An 18,413-nucleotide genomic window follows, 5' to 3' on the forward strand; every position below is an offset into this window, starting at 1 on the left:
TGATCCAGAAACGTACTCAATGTACGCTTGGGAAACCTGAAACGGAATTTCTCCTGCTGAGAAGCTGACTCCTCAATTGTAGGAGCTGGGGGAGAAATATCCAACACCTGATTGATGGTCGCTATAAGGTCATTCACTATGGCGTCACCTTCAGGTGTATCTAGGTTGAGAGCGGCCTCAGGATCAGAATCCTGATCTGCTACCTCCGCTTCATCTTCCAGAGAGTCCTCCTGCTGAGACCCTGAACAGTGTGATGAAGTCGAGGGAATTTCCCAGCGAGCCCGCTTAGGCGGCCTGGGACTGCGGTCCGTGTCAGAGACCTCACCCTGGGACCTATGGGTCACCCCAGGAGCACTTTGCTGCTCCAATTGAGGGGGGCCTGGGGTCAATGATTCAACAGTGCCCGGGGCCTGAGTCACCGGTCTGGACTGTAAGGCTTCTAGTATCTTAGCAGACCATTTATCCATACTCTCAGACAGTTTGTCAGCAAATACTGCAAACTCCGTCCCTGTCACCTGGACAGTGGTAGCAGGTGGTTCCACCTGGGCCACCAGTAGCAGAGGCTCCGGCTGAGTAAGTGCCACAGGGGCCGAGCATTGCACACAATGAGGGTCGGTGGAACCTGCCGGTAGTATAGCCGCACATGAGGTACAGGTTGCAAAGTAAGCCTGTGCTTTGGCACCCTTGCTTTTTGCGGACGACATGCTGTTGTCTCCTCTGAGTAAAATCCAGGAGGGTATATAGCCAAAAATCAACAGTGCGACCGTACAGTGTAAATGTATAGCATATAAGCATATATATATATATATATGTACACTTCGGCACTCAGTGGGGCCAGCACCTCAGGTGCTGCTTACCGACCGCTCAAAGCGGTTGTGTGATCACCAGCTTCCCTGCCTGGGCCTCCCAGAGCCGTGTTGTCTCTCCTCTCCAGCGTCAGAAGTGCTGACAGGAATGGCTGCCGGCGTTCTGTGGGGAGGAGGGGGCCGTGGGCGTGCCCTAGAAAGTGCGGGAATCTGGTGCCCCACTGTGCTGAGTGAGGGGGGAGGAGGATACAAAGTATGCTCCAGCCCTCAGCGCTGACGTCCTGTGCAGCGTCCCGCCCTTCCCCTGACTGGCAGGCCCGGAGGCGGGAATATGCGATACTAGGCCGCAAAAGCCGGGGACTAAAGTTATAAGCGCGGCCGGCAAATCAGCGCGGCCGGCGCGGTAGTCCCCGGCGCACTAACACACCCAGCAGTGCTGCAGTGTGTATGGCACAAGCGCTCCATGCGCGGTCCCCCACGGGGACACAGAGTACCTCACAGTAGCAGGGCCTTGTCCCTGACGATACCCGGCTCCTGTCCAGCAGATACCCCAGGGGCTGCGGAGGGAGCACTGTCCCCGTGCCTGGAGACCGATTAGGATCCCACTTCACCCAGAGCCCTTAAGGGATGGGGAAGGAAAACAGCATGTGGCTCCTGCCTATGTACCCGCAATGGGTACCTCAACCTTAACAACACCGCCGACCAGAGTGGGGTGAGAAGGGAGCATGCTGGGGGCCCTGTTATGGGCCCTCTTTTCTTCCATCCGACATAGTCAGCAGCTGCTGCTGACTAAGATGTGGAGCTATGCGTGGATGTCAGCCTCCTTCGCACAAAGCATAAAAACTGAGGAGCCCGTGATGCACGGGGGATGTATAGGCAGAAGGGGAGGGGCTTTACACTTTTAAGTGTAATACTTTGTGTGGCCTCCGGAGGCAGAAGCTATACACCCAATTGTCTGGGTCTCCCAATGGAGCGACAAAGAAAATGCTAACTCCGTTGTTTTCCAGCAGGTGGCGCTATAGGTGGTTTCACTGCGTAGCGCATGGCTACTTTACTATACCTAGACACCACTTCTATGCCTATAGCTGCCGCCGTTCTCAAGTTAATGGCAGTGGACAGGATATGGGTGGACACACTGTATAAGGAAATTACAGTTATGCAATTGCCTCATGTCTGTGACCATGCTTACCAATGACTAAACTTAAGATGGGTCAAGAAGTATGTTATAAGAATAAATGCAAACTTACCATAGTAGCCAGTAGTAAATCATTCTCATTTTTTGTGGATCCGAGACCTAGAATGAAATGGAGATAAAATATACAGAATTAAACCCATTTTTGGTTAGCTCTCCATTTACAACCTGATTAAACTATGATTACCACAGAATCTTACTCCAAAAATCAAAGTACCAACACATGGAGGGACCTGTGGAAACAATTAGGGGAGCACAGCCAGATGGACGATGCTCGGGGAAGGGGGGGGGGTGATGCTCGGGGAAGGGGGGGGCGGGTAACAGGGCTGGGAGAGACAAGGCTACAAGAAGATGAAGTGAGATGAGAAAGGTGTAATTATACAAGATGTGTGATGTTACTGGATGCACTGAAAGTCGTCACATTTATCACACAGCTGAGTGCGAAGTATATTTTTGTTGCTTCTGGACAATACAATGAGGTTAGTATGAGCATGGAATGAAGAACATTGTGAGTTGTCTTTATTAATGTAAAGGTTTGAAATAGTCCATAATCTATGCACTCAGGGACGTCTTGACACCCCAAAAACCAAGAGAGGAGCACCCAAGACTAATAGGTTACAGGCACAAGTATGCTCTCTTAGGTGTATTTCTGAATTTCAGGAACCTAAGACTGTTGAGGATTCAACTTGATTAGATTGTGAAAATTAAGGCCATGTCACATCTTTTACAGATTGGGGTTTTTTGTATAAATTTTTCTTTTTTGTCTTGTGGTAGTTGTTACCATATGTTTTGCACCAAATTTTTCAAAATAGTGCATGTGCTTCATGAATGTTAAATAAAAAAAAAAGATGAGATTTTTCTCCCACAAACAAAATTAATTTTATAATTGATTTTAATCAATAGATCTTGGAATAATAATAATTTCCACAATTTGACGTTTTTATGTTAAATGATCCTGTGCTGAGATAATCTTAGAAATGTGCTCTGCTGTGTACTGTGTAATGGCTGTGTCTGACCGTACAGGGACATAATCTGATCATATCACATCTCCTGAGTAGTGAAGGATGCAAAGAGTACAGAGGCATGGGATCGCAGCTGATTCTTTTTGTGAGGTAAAACATTTCCCTGCCTGTTTTTAAAAAATGTTTTACCTCATAGAAAGAATTATTTTCTATCCTGTGCCGTAATGTCTCTATACTTTTTTCCTCACCAGCCCAGGAGATGTGGTATGATCAGACCATGTCCCTATACAGTCAGACACATCTATTACACAGTACAGAGCAGGGGCACATTTATAAGATTATCTCAGCACAGGGATTTTTTTTTTTTTTTCTAACACATCCAGTTGTGGAAATTATTAATAATAATAAGCAGCTCAAGAAATTGCAATTTTTTGCCAAAAATCTCAAAATTTTTTTTATAATAAGTACAGTTTGGAATGTTTAGTGCTGTAGTGCACATTTGGTGCTGGCTTTTTGTTTTTTCTTCATTGAATTGGTCGGTGGTTGACCTCCACCTTGCTATGCACCCCAATTTGGGATGTATTCCATCTGTCTGGATTTTGGCGGTTGGTGACTGTTCACATTAAGTCATCAGGCTTTGTCCACAGGCTATTTACTTCATGCAGCATTTGCTTGGACCTGTCCCGCCCACAGCCATGACTCAGTCATGGGTACGGGATTGAAATAGACCAGGTGAGTGCTGCTAAGAGCAGTTCTACTATTCATATGTGAGGCCGTATGGCACATTTTATAAAAATATTTTAGTGTAGGACTGCTTCAAATGAGATTTGCCGTGACGTGGCGAAGCAGCTCAAGAAATTGCAATTTTTTGCCAAAAATCTCAAAAAATTTTTTATAATAAGTACAGTTTGGAATGTTTAGTGCTGTAGTGCACATTTGGTGCTGGCTTTTTGTTTTTTCTTCATTGAATTGGTCGGTGGTTGACCTCCACCTTGCTATGCACCCCAATTTGGGATGTATTCCATCTGTCTGGATTTTGGCGGTTGGTGACTGTTCACATTAAGTCATCAGGCTTTGTCCACAGGCTATTTACTTCATGCAGCATTTGCTTGGACCTGTCCCGCCCACAGCCATGACTCAGTCATGGGTACGGGATTGAAATAGACCAGGTGAGTGCTGCTAAGAGCAGTTCTACTATTCATATGTGAGGCCGTATGGCACATTTTATAAAAATATTTTAGTGTAGGACTGCTTCAAATGAGATTTGCCGTGACGTGGCGAAGCAGCTCAAGAAATTGCAATTTTTTGCCAAAAATCTCAAAAATTTTTTTATAATAAGTACAGTTTGGAATGTTTAGTGCTGTAGTGCACATTTGGTGCTGGCTTTTTGTTTTTTCTTCATTGAATTGGTCGGTGGTTGACCTCCACCTTGCTATGCACCCCAATTTGGGATGTATTCCATCTGTCTGGATTTTGGCGGTTGGTGACTGTTCACATTAAGTCATCAGGCTTTGTCCACAGGCTATTTACTTCATGCAGCATTTGCTTGGACCTGTCCCGCCCACAGCCATGACTCAGTCATGGGTACGGGATTGAAATAGACCAGGTGAGTGCTGCTAAGAGCAGTTCTTTTTTTTAAATCAGATCTTTTTTTATTAAATCATTAGGGATCAATACAGAGAGTATTTCACTTTTCATATAACTGATAACAATAAACAGATAAACACATATGATTTATAAATCAGGTTCTTTCTCTGCATATATGTAAATATAATAATAGAGTTCTCAAATCATAATTATATTATATAACTTGAGCCTACAAACCTCGTGGCTCTACAAATAAACAAAACTTAAATTATGCAATAATGCCTCAGACTAACAGGAACACCTCCTCCATCAGCCGTGTCGCTCCACATCATATTGCTATACTCTCCTGCTCCTCCCTCTCCGTGCAGTCATCCATGAAACCATTCCAGTCCTCTCTCACCTCTTCATTCAAAGTCCACTTCGCCACAGAAAAGACTAGTTTTAATTCCCTTCCTCACACACGCCATCACTACAGGCACAACAGTAACCGGTCCAGCATTGCATCCCGAACCAGTGCACTAGAGGGGAGGCCCGGCAACTCCATCCATGGCCGCCAAATGTTGTAAAACTTTTTCAATGTTTTTCTTTTTAAATAAACTCCCCTTTCCAATCTTATGACGTTATTTAATTTGTTTTTGAGCTCTGGTAATGTTGGTGGTAGAGGGTCTAACCAGTGATATGCAAGTAGCTTTCTTGCTTGGTACAAGATACGTGCTATTCCCAGGGCTGTTGGAGAATCCGGATCCACTTCTCCTTCCCATAGGCTCAACAGGCACAGGCGGGGCGACGGTTGTATTGTGATATGATATATTTGACCTATAAGTCCCAGGGTTTGGTTCCAGAAATCACCAATGTGTCCACACTCCCACATAACATGCATCAAATGGGCATCATCCTGTCCACACCTAACACACTGTGTGTTTGGTCTGAGTCCCATCTTAAATAGTAGACTGGGAGTTTTATATACCCTGTGGATGAGATATATTTGAGACAGCTTTTGGCACTCCGATACCGCCAGTTTAGGAACTTGTTCCAATATATCAGACCACTGGCCTTCCGTCAGGGGACCGACGTCTCGTTCCCATTTGCTTTTAACAAGCAATGGATGTGTTTCCAGATGGGCAGGTAGTAATTTTTTATATAGTTCCGAAATAAGACCCTTAGAGGACTCAGATGTAAGCAGCCTATGTAATGTTTGATTATGTGTCACTGTGACCGGGTTTGTCCTCCCCTGTCTTTCCAGTGCGTGTCTCAGCTGCAAATACTGATAAAAGAAGACATGCGGAAGGTGAAACTCCGTTCTCAATTGTTCAAAGCTTTTAAGAGTATTGTTTTGTAGTACTTGTGACACTAAATGGATCCCTTTATCCTCCCATCCTCTGAACCCTACTAATTTTTTAATTTCTGGCAAGTCGGGGTTCTGCCACAGTGGCCAGAGCTCTGTAGGTCCGCTTATCCCCAAAAGAGACTTACCCCTGTCCCACACCCGGAATATCATAGCCAGTGTGGGATATCGTGCCCCATTTATCTGTCTTTGTCCCACATCCAACCGGCAACCTGGGTACTTCCATACTGATCCCTCTCTCACTATATCACCACTGGTATCATACCCTCCTTCTTTGCCCCAACCCCTCAGATGTTGCATCTGGGAGGCTATATAGTATATATATGGGTTTGGTACCGCCAGTCCTCCCTCCTCCTTTCCCCGCTGTAGCACTTCCAGTCGAATCCTAGCTTGCTTTTTCTTCCAAATAAGTTCCCGGAATATTGTATTAATTTTTACAAAAAATTCCCTACATATCCACACTGGAGAATTATGTATAAGGTATAGTAATTGTGGCATCATTACCATTTTAATTAAATTGGATCTGCCGACATTTGATAGCGGCAAACGGCACCAGGTATGCACTTTTGCTCTGAATCGCTGTAACAGGGGTTCCAGATTTAGGGCCTGGAAATCCTTCGGGATTGGGCTGACAATTACTCCCAGATATTTAAACTCCCGGACCACAGGAACTGGAATCTGTAAGTCCGAAAAGTCCCCCGGAAGGGGGTCCAACGGCATTAAAGCCGACTTGGACCAGTTGATTAGTAGACCAGACCTCTGTCCAAATTCCCGAATGATATTCATTGCCGGCAAAATCGAGGAACGTACCCTGTCTAAATATAAGAGTAGATCGTCTGCGTATAATGATATCTTTTGTTCCACGGCTCCACACCGAAATCCCTCTACCTCCCTGGATTTCCGTATTGCCAATGCCAACGGCTCCACTGCAGTTGCGAATAGCAAGGGTGAAAGCGGGCACCCCTGTCTAGTACCTCTTCCAAGAGGAAAAGACTCGGAGACCCTGCCATTAACCCTAACCTTTGCCACCGGTGAGTCATATAGCAGTTTTACCCAATTTATGAATCTATGTCCAAAGCCCATTTTCCGAAGTACAGCCCACATATATTCCCATTCAAGGCTATCGAACGCCTTAGCGGCGTCTAATGACAAAATTGCCCTTTCCCCCGGTACCTCAGAACTATGTTGAATTCCCAAATATAATTTCCTGAGATTCATAGATGTGGCTCTGCATGGAATGAAGCCCGTCTGATCACTCTGCACTATAGATGAGATGACTCGGGACATCCTATTGGCGAGCACCTTGGCCAGCAATTTAATGTCTGTTTGTAGGAGAGAGATTGGGCGATACGAATCCGGGATCTCTGGATCTTTTCCAGGTTTTAATATTAAGACTATTAAGGCTTCCCTCATAGAGGGCGGGAGGACCCTCTGCCTTTCAGCCTCTTCAAATACCTTAAGTAGTTTGGGTAGCAGTAAGGGTGCATATGCTTTATAAAACTCTCCAGGCAGGCCATCCGTTCCCGGAGCTTTTTCATTTTGTGTCTGGCCGAGCGCTTCCTCCAGTTCTTCCAATGAGATGTCCCGGTCCAGCAATTCCCTGTTTACATCACTCAGTGAAGGAAGAGAGAGAGCATCCAAATACTGCTCAATCTCAGTCTCCGTGAGGTCACAGTCTGATGTGTATAGCCGCATATAATAGCTCTTTATTTCTCTTATTATATCCTCGCTTTCTGTTACAAAGTCACCTGATTCCGTCTTTAACCTATTTATATAAGAAGATCCTTCCTGTGCTCTAATGACTGTGGCCAGTAGGTGCCCCACGCCCTCCCCTGCCATAAAATAATTTTGTTTAAGGAAATAGCGTTTATTTTCTGCCACCGACATGAGATTTTCTTTGAGTGACATCTGTGCCTTCTCTAGAGTGTTTTTAGTTTCTACTGTTGGGTTGAGCACCACCGCAGCCTCCGCATCAGATACCTCCTGAATCAGACTCTGGGTGTAACATTTGGTTTGATTTTTGCGTATGCATATTTCTCTAATATATATGCCCCTTACCACAGCTTTCATAGAGTCCCAAACTATGTGTGGCGGTGCAGAGCACTCATTAACATGGAAGTATTCTAGAATGTTATCATGTAAAGATCCCCCAATAAGCTGGATCCAGAAGGGATTAAGTTTCCAGATAGGCCTGGGCAGAGTGACGGGGTTTCCCCATGCAAGCGTAACATGTAATGGTGAGTGATCAGATACGCTTCTAGGTAGGTAGGCCACCTTTTGTGTATATGAGGCCATAAGTGCGTTTCCAATAGCCAGGTCTATCCGTGACATGGTGTGGTGGGAGCTAGAGTAACAGGAGAATTGTTTGGTTGTGGGGTGTTGGGCACGCCAAAGATCTACAAAACCCAGCTCCGTTAGCATTCTAGCAAATGAAGTCGGGGCGGCGTTCTCCGATATGTTTCCCGAGTGTAATTTATCTAGATAGGGATGTAAGTAATTATTAAAATCCCCTATCAAAAGCGTCGGCACAGATGGAAGGGAATCTAAAATAGACAATATCCTTTTTACCGGTTCGACTGAATATGGTGGAGGGATATATATCGCAACCAGAATAAATTGTATACCATACAGCGTGCAAAGCAAACATACAAATCTGCCCCCCGGGTCAATCACTGATTTGGTACATGAGAACGGGATGGATTTGTGCACCAACACACTCACACCCCGTGCATGGGTCGAGTATGTGGAATGATATTCATGCGCGATCCATCCCTTCCTCAGCCAATGAACATTATCCCTGACCATGTGGGTCTCGGAGAGACATAAAATAGCCGGTAAAAGTTTCTGTAGGTGAGTAAATATAGCACATCTTTTGTTCGCATCTCCGAGCCCTCTAACATTCCACGCTACAATATTTAAAGATGTCGCCATAAGCGTAGACTAAGATATGATCCGGACGGATACTTCATACCTGGAGGAGAGAGGCGTTCTCCACCGATTCTCAAAAACATTAGGTTGAGCGACACGACTGAGGCACACCACACTTCCCAAACAGATTGCATCATACAACAATAAACAAGAAAAACAAGGAGAGAGATAGGGCTCCGCACACCAGTGCGCAGTGCCCCTGCCCTCAAAATCAAGTGTATCTTACACATTTCTCCCAAATAGAGAGAATCAGGGCTAAAAACACGCCCCAAGTCCATGCAGGGAGGGGGTCCACAACTCGCTAGTGCAGCGGGTGTCCACAATGAACCGGCCGTCTCCCAACATGGATCCTAGATGAATTTAACTGTAATGAGCTCACCAGCATAGCGTCCCAAACAAAAACAACGCCTGGCGGCAGAAAGGGAAATCTCAGGTATTCTTCCTCCTCAGGGATCTCTCATTGATATCCAGCCAAGACAATGCCGCCCCAGCCGTATCAAAAAAATGAGTCTCTCCGTTCGCAGCAATCCGCAGCTTAGCAGGGTACATCATGGAGTACGGCACTTGCAGGTTGCGCAGTCGTTTTTTTATCTCAATAAATTGCACTCTTTTACGTTGCACTTCCATGGAGAAATCAGGAAATATTGATATCTTCCTCCCATCAATTGCAAGTTCTTTGATATCTCTGGCTCTGCGCAGGATAGTGTCCCTATCTTTATAGTGCAGTAGTTTAATCAGAATAGGACGTGGGGGTGCTCCCGGCTGTGGGGCACGCGCAGGGACCCTGTGCGCCCTTTCAATGGTGAAGAAAGGGGACAGTATGTCTTTTCCCATGGTGTCTTTAAGCCATTTTTCAAAGAAATTCAGTGGGTCATTGCCCTCCATCCTCTCTGGGACCCCCACCAGTCGCAAATTACTTCTGCGGGAGCGATTTTCTAAATCATCCACCTTGTTTAGCAGTGTGGAGATATTTTGCGTGGCCTTTCCCAGCTCTCGTGACATTGGGGGCAATTTATCCTCTGTTGTACTCACTCTTTCCTCCAACTCCCCCATTCTGACAGTCACCCCTTGCAGCTCACGTTTAATACAGGCCATATCTGAGGTGACAGTTCCCATCTGGCTGCTTAGAGTGGCCAATGTGGTATTGCAAGAGTTAATTGCTGCCAGAATGTCTCTCAGTATGGCCTCAGTGAAAACAGGTGTTGTTTGCTCCACATCTCCCCCTCCTCCCTCTGCCAGCACAGGCCTGTGTGTCTGCATACCTTGTGCTGCTGAACATGCAGGGCCCAGGGTACTCACAGTCTCACTGTCGGGTATGTTTTCTCCCTGCTCCAGGGCCCGTTCAGCGCTGCCATCGGGTGCCTCGTTGCAGGTAGGCTCTGTGCCAGGGGCCACTCTGGCAAACCGCTCCAACCTGCTTGCTACTCCCACTGCTCCAGCTCGGGATGGTGTGGATGCCGGCGGCGCCATATTGGATTCTTCAGAGGCACGCTCCTGCGCGTCTCTGTCCCTTTTATTGCTACTGCGGGTCGGCATATCCTGGCTGTGCTCGCTTCCCTGGGTGTTATAAGTTGTGTTGCAGCCCTCCAGGGTCGGTAGTGCCTGTCAGCAAGGCCGGTGTGCAGGATAATTCAGGATCCAGGCAGGAGATCACCCACGCTGCTTCCTCTCTACATGAGGTCCAGGCCACCGCTAAGAGCAGTTCTACTATTCATATGTGAGGCCGTATGGCACATTTTATAAAAATATTTTAGTGTAGGACTGCTTCAAATGAGATTTGCCGTGACGTGGCGAAGCAGCTCAAGAAATTGCAATTTTTTGCCAAAAATCTCAAAAATTTTTTTATAATAAGTACAGTTTGGAATGTTTAGTGCTGTAGTGCACATTTGGTGCTGGCTTTTTGTTTTTTCTTCATTGAATTGGTCGGTGGTTGACCTCCACCTTGCTATGCACCCCAATTTGGGATGTATTCCATCTGTCTGGATTTTGGCGGTTGGTGACTGTTCACATTAAGTCATCAGGCTTTGTCCACAGGCTATTTACTTCATGCAGCATTTGCTTGGACCTGTCCCGCCCACAGCCATGACTCAGTCATGGGTACGGGATTGAAATAGACCAGGTGAGTGCTGCTAAGAGCAGTTCTACTATTCATATGTGAGGCCGTATGGCACATTTTATAAAAATATTTTAGTGTAGGACTGCTTCAAATGAGATTTGCCGTGACGTGGCGAAGCAGCTCAAGAAATTGCAATTTTTTGCCAAAAATCTCAAAAATTTGTTATAATAAGTACAGTTTGGAATGTTTAGTGCTGTAGTGCACATTTGGTGCTGGCTTTTTGTTTTTTCTTCATGTCCCTATACAGTCAGACACATCTATTACACAGTACATAGCAGGGGCATAGCAGGGGCACATTTATAAGATTATCTCAGCACAGGGATTTTTTTTTTTTTCTAACACATCCAGTTGTGGAAATTATTAATACTCCCAGATCTATTGATTAAAATTAACTTTGTAAACGGGAAAACCTTTTTAACCTTTTTGTGACTAAATGTCACAAGAATCATATCCTCCAGGGGAAACAAGTTTATCTGTGTAAAACAGCTGCCTAAAAACAGAACAGACACACATAAAAGTGACATAAAAAAAGATGAATACAGCATAATGAAAAAAAGTTGCAAAAGCAGTGATGCCTTGGCATCTAAGGGTTGTAATAATTGTTTATAACTGTGCTGACATCATTGGGCATCAGTACTGAAAGGTGTATGCGTTTCCTCACCACTGTCTTTGGATGAAGTTGTCCAGGCTGTAGCAGATTCTGGTCTTCGTGGATTACTTATATCCGTCTGGGAAGGAGTTCTCATCATTGAGTCAAGAGACGCACTAGCGTTTTCAGTCAAAGGCACAAGGCGGTTGGAGGAGAAGCCATGTCTCAGTGTCTGGGTCAGCTTCAGCTTACGGAAACGATTAGACATCCTATTCCACCATGACTGAACAAAAGAAATACATATTACAACCAAAAAGTCACCTAATATACTAAATTACACAATAAGAGAAGCAGCAAAAGGATCCAAGTGACTTAAGCATAGCTTTCCCTACAATCGCAACCCAACCTATAAATCACTGTATCCTGCAAAAATACATGAACATTGACCGGTAACCACTGAAATAAAGGTAGATCACTGAGGAAGGATATGTAAAAGGTAACTTTTATTGAATCAGTAGAAATGAACCAACCTACAAAAGTGCACTCCGTAATGCACCCACAGGCAGCTTGGAGCAAGAGACCACAGGACACCCTCAGAGCTCGAGAACACAATAGGGTTTAATGTGATGGCTGACAATATCATAGAAAATATATGTATATATGTGTATATACTGTATATCTGCTATACAAGGCCAGCTCTGCAGTGTGTGCCAGGTTCATTCTGCTGAGGTTTTCAATAACCATTATCTAGAGGAATTCTTCTCATCTATAAGAAGGGGGATTTCTGCTGTCAATCATTAATGAGAGGAGCCTTCTGAAAGTGACATTAACCTGAAAGTTATGAAGAGCCGCCATAAAGGTATCTAAAGAGGCAGACTACAATATTAAAGTGAACCGTCAGGTGTAAATACAGCCCGATAAACATTATGTGTTGTTCTCACAATATTAACACCTGCCCGCTCGTATTGACTGGCAGGTCACCAGACCAATAGAAATCTTCATTTCACCGCCAGCGGCGAGACCATTTCAGATCCTGCACAGTGGGGCTGGCGATCTCCTGCTGCGCCAGCGTTCCCACTCCACCCTAAGTGCTCCATGGAGTGGCAAGCCATGCGCCTACGCTAGTGAGCTTGTGTTAGCATGTTGCAGATCTTCACTGGCGGCCTTTCATTTATGCTTTGGTCTATGAATATGTGGCGCCCCAGGACCTGGTCGCCACAACAGCATTGCCCTCCCAAAGGGTTAATGCGGAGCCTGGAGGTAATTGGGAGATCCATTGGCCAGCAAGTTTAACACCCAACGCAGTTCTCCCTCCGGCCAGCAGGGGGAGCTCTGAACCTGGGATTCCAGGGAGCATCCCCTTAAGTCTGATCTGAGAGAGGAAGTAGTGTTCAGTACGTAGAGAGGAGTAGAAGTGAACAGACGCAGAGTGAGCTGTCCTGTGAATCTGGGGCTTAGAGCTAGAGTAGCTTGGCCCAGAGAAGCAGGAGTAGCTGAGAGGCAGCGGAGAGACTCGGACATCGGAGTCAGTGGCCACCAGGGCTTAAAATACTCCCTGGTAGCCGAATCCGAAGGGCAGGAGAGCTGCAAGCACCTGGCCCAAAAACATCCCAAAAGTACAGCTGCAGCATCAAGGCCGTAGTGGGTTCCAGCAGAGAAGCACCAGAGAGAGCCTGCGCAGCCTGCTACAGAGGGAAAGGGACGCACCAACAGTCCCAGCAGCACAGAGGGCCATTGCTGGATTCAGAGAAGCAGGGTCCTATCGTAACAAAGCAAAGTACAGGAGTAGGCCTCATACTCAGCTGGCCAGAGAGATCACCCCAAGTACTTCCAGGCCGACCAGATCCCCATCACCACCTGTAACGGTCTCCCAGGACTGGACTGTTTCCAAAGTAAAGAGGAAAAGGTAAAGAGACTGTTGCTTATGCCTGGTTCTTTCATCGCTTGTCGGCCCTGCACCGTGTTAGCCACACAACCTCATAGACTTCCACGAGCATTAACAGTATCCCCGGGGCTCCGCTCCACCTGTGGGGAGCAGTACCACCATTGCTGCCATAACATCACCCCGGAGGCCTCACACAGCAGCGGCGGCTTAATAGCCGCAGACCACAGGTGGCGTCACGAACACAACCATTAATAAGCAAGCCACATATTCTACTGACACCCACCAGGGCCACGGAGCCGGGCCCAGCCACCACTGACCACCACTGGACTAATCCGGCCCGGCACCGGGTGTCCCATAGCCCTGTGGTGGGCGAGTCAATTTTGGCGTCACGAACAGGATTTCGTGCCCGGTCCCACCGGGTACTGTGCGCCTGCAAAAACTGTGCCTAAAAGACTGTGTTACTGTTTGAAAACTGCCGCCGCCATTAGCCCCACTGAGCGCAGGAAGAAGGGGGGCGTGCCTGACAAAGAGCGCGAAGGGAGCGCGCCATCCGAGCAGAGCGCTGTTAACCCCGCGCGACCCGGAAGGGAATTTGAAAAGTGAACAGAGCCTGGTAAGGTTCACTAAGGGGGAGGAAGATGTCCGACTCGGAGGGAGGGCAGGTGGCTGCCATAGCCCGAGATGCCGCAGCACCAGCCGACGCAATCCCCGTCGCCGTCGCCCCAGCCCCCGCTGTAGCGCCGGTAATGCCGATCACGATGCCGTACATCCCGGGAGCGGAGTGGCTGCCGCAGTACTCCGGGGAGTCCCATACCTTGAGCGACTTCAGAGAAAGTCTACACAGCTTGTTCCGGGTGTATCCTCTGACTGAGAGCCAGAAGATGGGCATATTAATGGGGCAGCTAGCCGGCGCGGCCCAGCGTGAAGTGAAGTCCTGGCCTGATACAGATAAAGGGACAGCAACCCAGATACTGGCCAAGCTAAAGAGTACTTTTGACACCCGCACCGCAGCAGAAATAAAGATGAGATTCTTTGGGTGCAAACAACGAGCCACAGACAGCATAAGGGACTATGCCTTAAACTTGCAGGAGGCCCTGAAAGCAGTTAAACAGGTGGACCCAGAGAGTGTACGTGAAGAACACAAACTCCTAACTGAGCAGTTCATAGAAGGGCTCCTGTCCGATGCCCACAGGACCCAGCTGCGTATCATGGTCCTGCAGAACCCTGCTCTGGACTTTGCAAAGTTTAAGGACCAGGCCATCCGGGTACTGAGAGAATCTACACCGAATGACCCAGTATCCCTCTGGCCTCTTGCTATCACGTACCCCGGGGTGGTGCCTGCAACACCAGCTGCTGCAGGGGCCGAGGCGCAGTCCCTGGCAAAGGATCCCACTGCAGAGCTCAGACATCAGGTCCGGGAGCTGACCAAGACTGTAGCTGCCCTTGCCAAGACCGTGCAGTCTCTACAAGTGACCCCATCACCTGCAAGAATCGAGTTGGCCTCCAGCCCAGATGATGTCCCATGGATGCGACAGAGGAGGATTCCGCCGACCCGAGGCAGAGACACAGACCGGTATGATTCAACGGGACAACCGATCTGCCGCCGCTGCAGCCAGGCGGGCCACATTGCACGACACTGTCCTTTAAATGGGCCGAGCCTGGGGCCAGGAGCCGACCCCCAGGTGTAAGGAAGCCCGGCTCAACCCCCAGCCGCAGCAAGTATGTGGGAGGACGACCGGTCCTCCCTATTGTGCTGGATGGGATCCCTTTGAATGCCCTCCTGGATACGGGGTCCCAGGTAACAACCATCCCCTATAAACTGTACAAAAGATATTGGGCTGATTCAGACATTGACCATGGCCCAGATGATGATTTAACAATTGTGGCCAGTAATGGTCAGCCCTTACCTCAAATTGGGTACAAGGAAGTAACCATTAAAGTGGGGCGGGTAGAATTGCCATGTCAGGGGATGATAATTGTAGATATTGATCGCAAAGAATCTGACCCACTGCTAACCATTAGTACAAATGTGATAGAAAATTGTATTGCCGAAGTGATAATTTTGTTGCAACAGGCGTCTGAAACCGCCAGCTCCGGGCAGCAGCATGCCCTACAGAGGGAGATCCGAGCCCTGATGAGGAGGCAGCAGGTAGAGCTGGCCGGAGGAGAAATTGGCAGTGTGAGGGTAAGTGACCCCTTCCCCATTGCAATACCCCCAAGAAGTGAAATGTTGATATGGTGTCGGGCAGCAATAGGCCTCAAGGGTCAGAACTACCATGCCTTGGTAGAACCGGTGTATTCAGACATTAGGCCTGGAGTCCTGATAGCCAGAGGGGTAGCAGACGTCCGCAAGGGGAGAGTGCCCGTCCGTGTCCTGAATTGTGGGGAGGAGGAAGCCAAATTGCCCCGGTACGCCACTGTAGCAAAACTGTACACTGTCAGCAACAATACCATCAAAGCAGTGGAACCCTTGATCCCGTCCGACCAGGCGGAAGACAATGGCTCCAAGGGGCAGCTGGAAGACTGGTGCCAAAAATTGCATGTGGGCATCGACTCCACCCCCTCACACCAAAAGCATGGGGTTTACCGGGTGGTACAGGAGTACGAGCGGGTCTTCAGCAAACACCCCCTAGATTTTGGGCAGGTGAAAGGGGTTAAACATCAAATCCCCACGGGTGATCATCATCCCACTAAAGAGAGATACCGCCCTGTACCCCCCGCACAGTATCAGCGTGCCAAAGAAATGTTACGAGAAATGGAAGGAGGCTGGGGTTATCAGAGATAGTTGTAGCCCCTGGGCAGCTCCACTAGTGCTCGTAAAGAAGAAAGATGGTACAATGAGAATGTGTGTAGATTACAGGCAAATTAACTGCATTACACATAAAGATGCTTATCCACTGCCCAGAATAGAGGAGTCACTAACAGCCTTAAAGTCAGCTAACTATTTCTCCACCTTGGATCTCACCAGTGGGTATTGGCAGGTTCCCGTGGCAGAGGCGGACAGGGAGAAGACTGCATTCACGACACCAATGGGCCTCTGTGAGTTCAACTGTATGCCATTCGGGCTCTGCAACGCCCCAGGGACATTCCAAAGGTTGATGGAGTGCTGCTTGGGCCACCACAACTTTGAAACCGTGCTGTTGTACCTGGATGACGTCATAGTCTACTCCAAGACTTATGAAGACCACCTGAGGCACTTAGCAGAAGTGTTTGAGTCCTTGTCGAAATATGGCCTGAAGATAAAGCCGTCCAAATGTCACCTCTTGAAGCCAAAGGTACAGTACCTGGGTCATGTGGTCAGCGCAGAAGGTGTGGCACCTGATCCGGAGAAAGTCACCGTAATCAAGGACTGGCCAAGACCCACCACGGTGAAGGAGGTGCGGCAGTTCCTTGGGCTGGTGGGCTACTACCGAAGGTTCATTGATGGTTTCACCAAGATAGCAGCACCCCTTCAAGATCTCCTGGTGGGCCAGCCAAAGCAGGCTAAGAAGCAGAGCCCTCCATTTGAATGGAGCAGCCAACTAGAAACATCCTTTGCCCGGCTGAAAGGGGCTCTCACGGGAGAAGAAATTCTGGCCTACCCTGACTACAGCCAGCCGTTTGTACTGTATACAGATGCCAGCAACGTGGGACTGGGGGCAGTTCTGTCCCAGGTGCAGGGAGGCAGAGAGAGGGTGATAGCGTACGCCAGTAGGAAGCTTCGGCCCACAGAAAGGAATCCAGAAAACTACAGTTCCTTCAAGCTGGAGTTCCTCGCTATTGTTTGGGCAGTGACTGAACGCTTCAAGCACTATCTGGCGTCGGCCAAGTTCACCATCTTCACGGACAACAATCCGTTGACACACCTGGCAACAGCCAAGTTAGGTGCGTTGGAACAGCGATGGATGGCCCGGCTGTCTAACTTTGACTTTACCATCAAGTATCGGGCTGGCAAGAAGAATAACAATGCTGATGCGCTGTCCAGAATGCCTCACTTACCCGAATCTGGAGAAGACCTGGATGAACTCGAAGAGATAGTTACCGGCTTTCCATCACCAAGGTGTTTCCCAGTGTGAGCATGCTGTAGGAGTGAAGCGCTCGAGCCAGCACGAGGTCTCGGTCAACCCATTACTCCACCATAATTGGAAAGAGACACAGAACGGTGACCCGGCCGTGCGATTGGTCAAAGAAAAGCTAGCACAAGCTGAGACTCATCTTGGCCCAGATGCTCCAGAAGAAGCCCAGCAGTTGTGGAAGGAGAGGGGACGACTGTTCACCTACCAAGGCAAGCTCTGCAAGAGATATGTCAACTGGCGAACGAATGAACTTGTCTGGCAGATAGTGGTCCCGCAGAGGGATGCTCCAATGGTCCTAGCAGCTTATCATGATAATGCAGGACACTTCGGGTGGAAGAAGTTGGAGACCCTACTCCGTGATCGGTTCTACTGGGTGCACATGAGAAAGACAGTCGAGAAGTGGTGCAGAGACTGTGGTCCGTGTAACCTGAGGCGGAAAGATGATGCCAGCCAGAGGTCTCCCCTACAGCCAATTGTCACGAAGCAGCCCCTGGAGTTGGTGGCCCTGGACCACGTGAGGTTAACACCAAGCCGGTCAGGCTATGTGTACGCCCTTCACCATTGTGGACCATTACTCTCGTTTCCTGGTAGTAGTGCCCGTGAAGGACCAGACAGCCAGAACAGCAGCGAGAGCGTTTCAGGCCTACTTTTGTCGACCTCACAGTTACCCTGAAAGGGTACTGACTGATCAAGGTCCTGCATTCGAGGCAGAAGTGTTCCAAGAGTTCTGTAACATGTACGGTTGTCAGAAAATCAGAACCACACCGTACCACCCCCAAACCAATGGATTGTGCGAGAAGATGAACCATGTGGTTATTGATATGCTCAAGACTCTACTTTTGGAAGAAAGAAACCAATGGCCAGAAAAGTTACCAGATCTGGTAGACTTGTACAACCATATCCCGGTAAATTCGACCAACTGCAGCCCTGCTTACCTGATGCGAGCCA

The 18,413-nt window shown here is 48.1% G+C and overlaps 1 protein-coding gene across 2 annotated transcripts in view; it reads right to left on the bottom strand.

The window, feature by feature from the left end:
- ANKS6 (ankyrin repeat and sterile alpha motif domain containing 6) overlaps positions 1–18,413 on the bottom strand; it is a 162,620-nt gene that overhangs the window by 34,243 nt on the left and 109,964 nt on the right. For both annotated transcript variants that reach the window (XM_075314916.1, XM_075314917.1), the window contains exons 7-8: positions 11,598–11,808; positions 2,054–2,100 (exon numbers count right to left, since the gene is read on the bottom strand). In XM_075314916.1, coding sequence (XP_075171031.1) covers positions 2,054–2,100; positions 11,598–11,808 — 258 coding nt within the window. The remainder of the gene's footprint in view (positions 1–2,053; positions 2,101–11,597; positions 11,809–18,413) is intronic.

Source organism: Anomaloglossus baeobatrachus, chromosome 6, assembly GCF_048569485.1.
Source record: "Anomaloglossus baeobatrachus isolate aAnoBae1 chromosome 6, aAnoBae1.hap1, whole genome shotgun sequence".
Classification (NCBI taxonomy): domain Eukaryota; kingdom Metazoa; phylum Chordata; class Amphibia; order Anura; family Aromobatidae; genus Anomaloglossus; species Anomaloglossus baeobatrachus.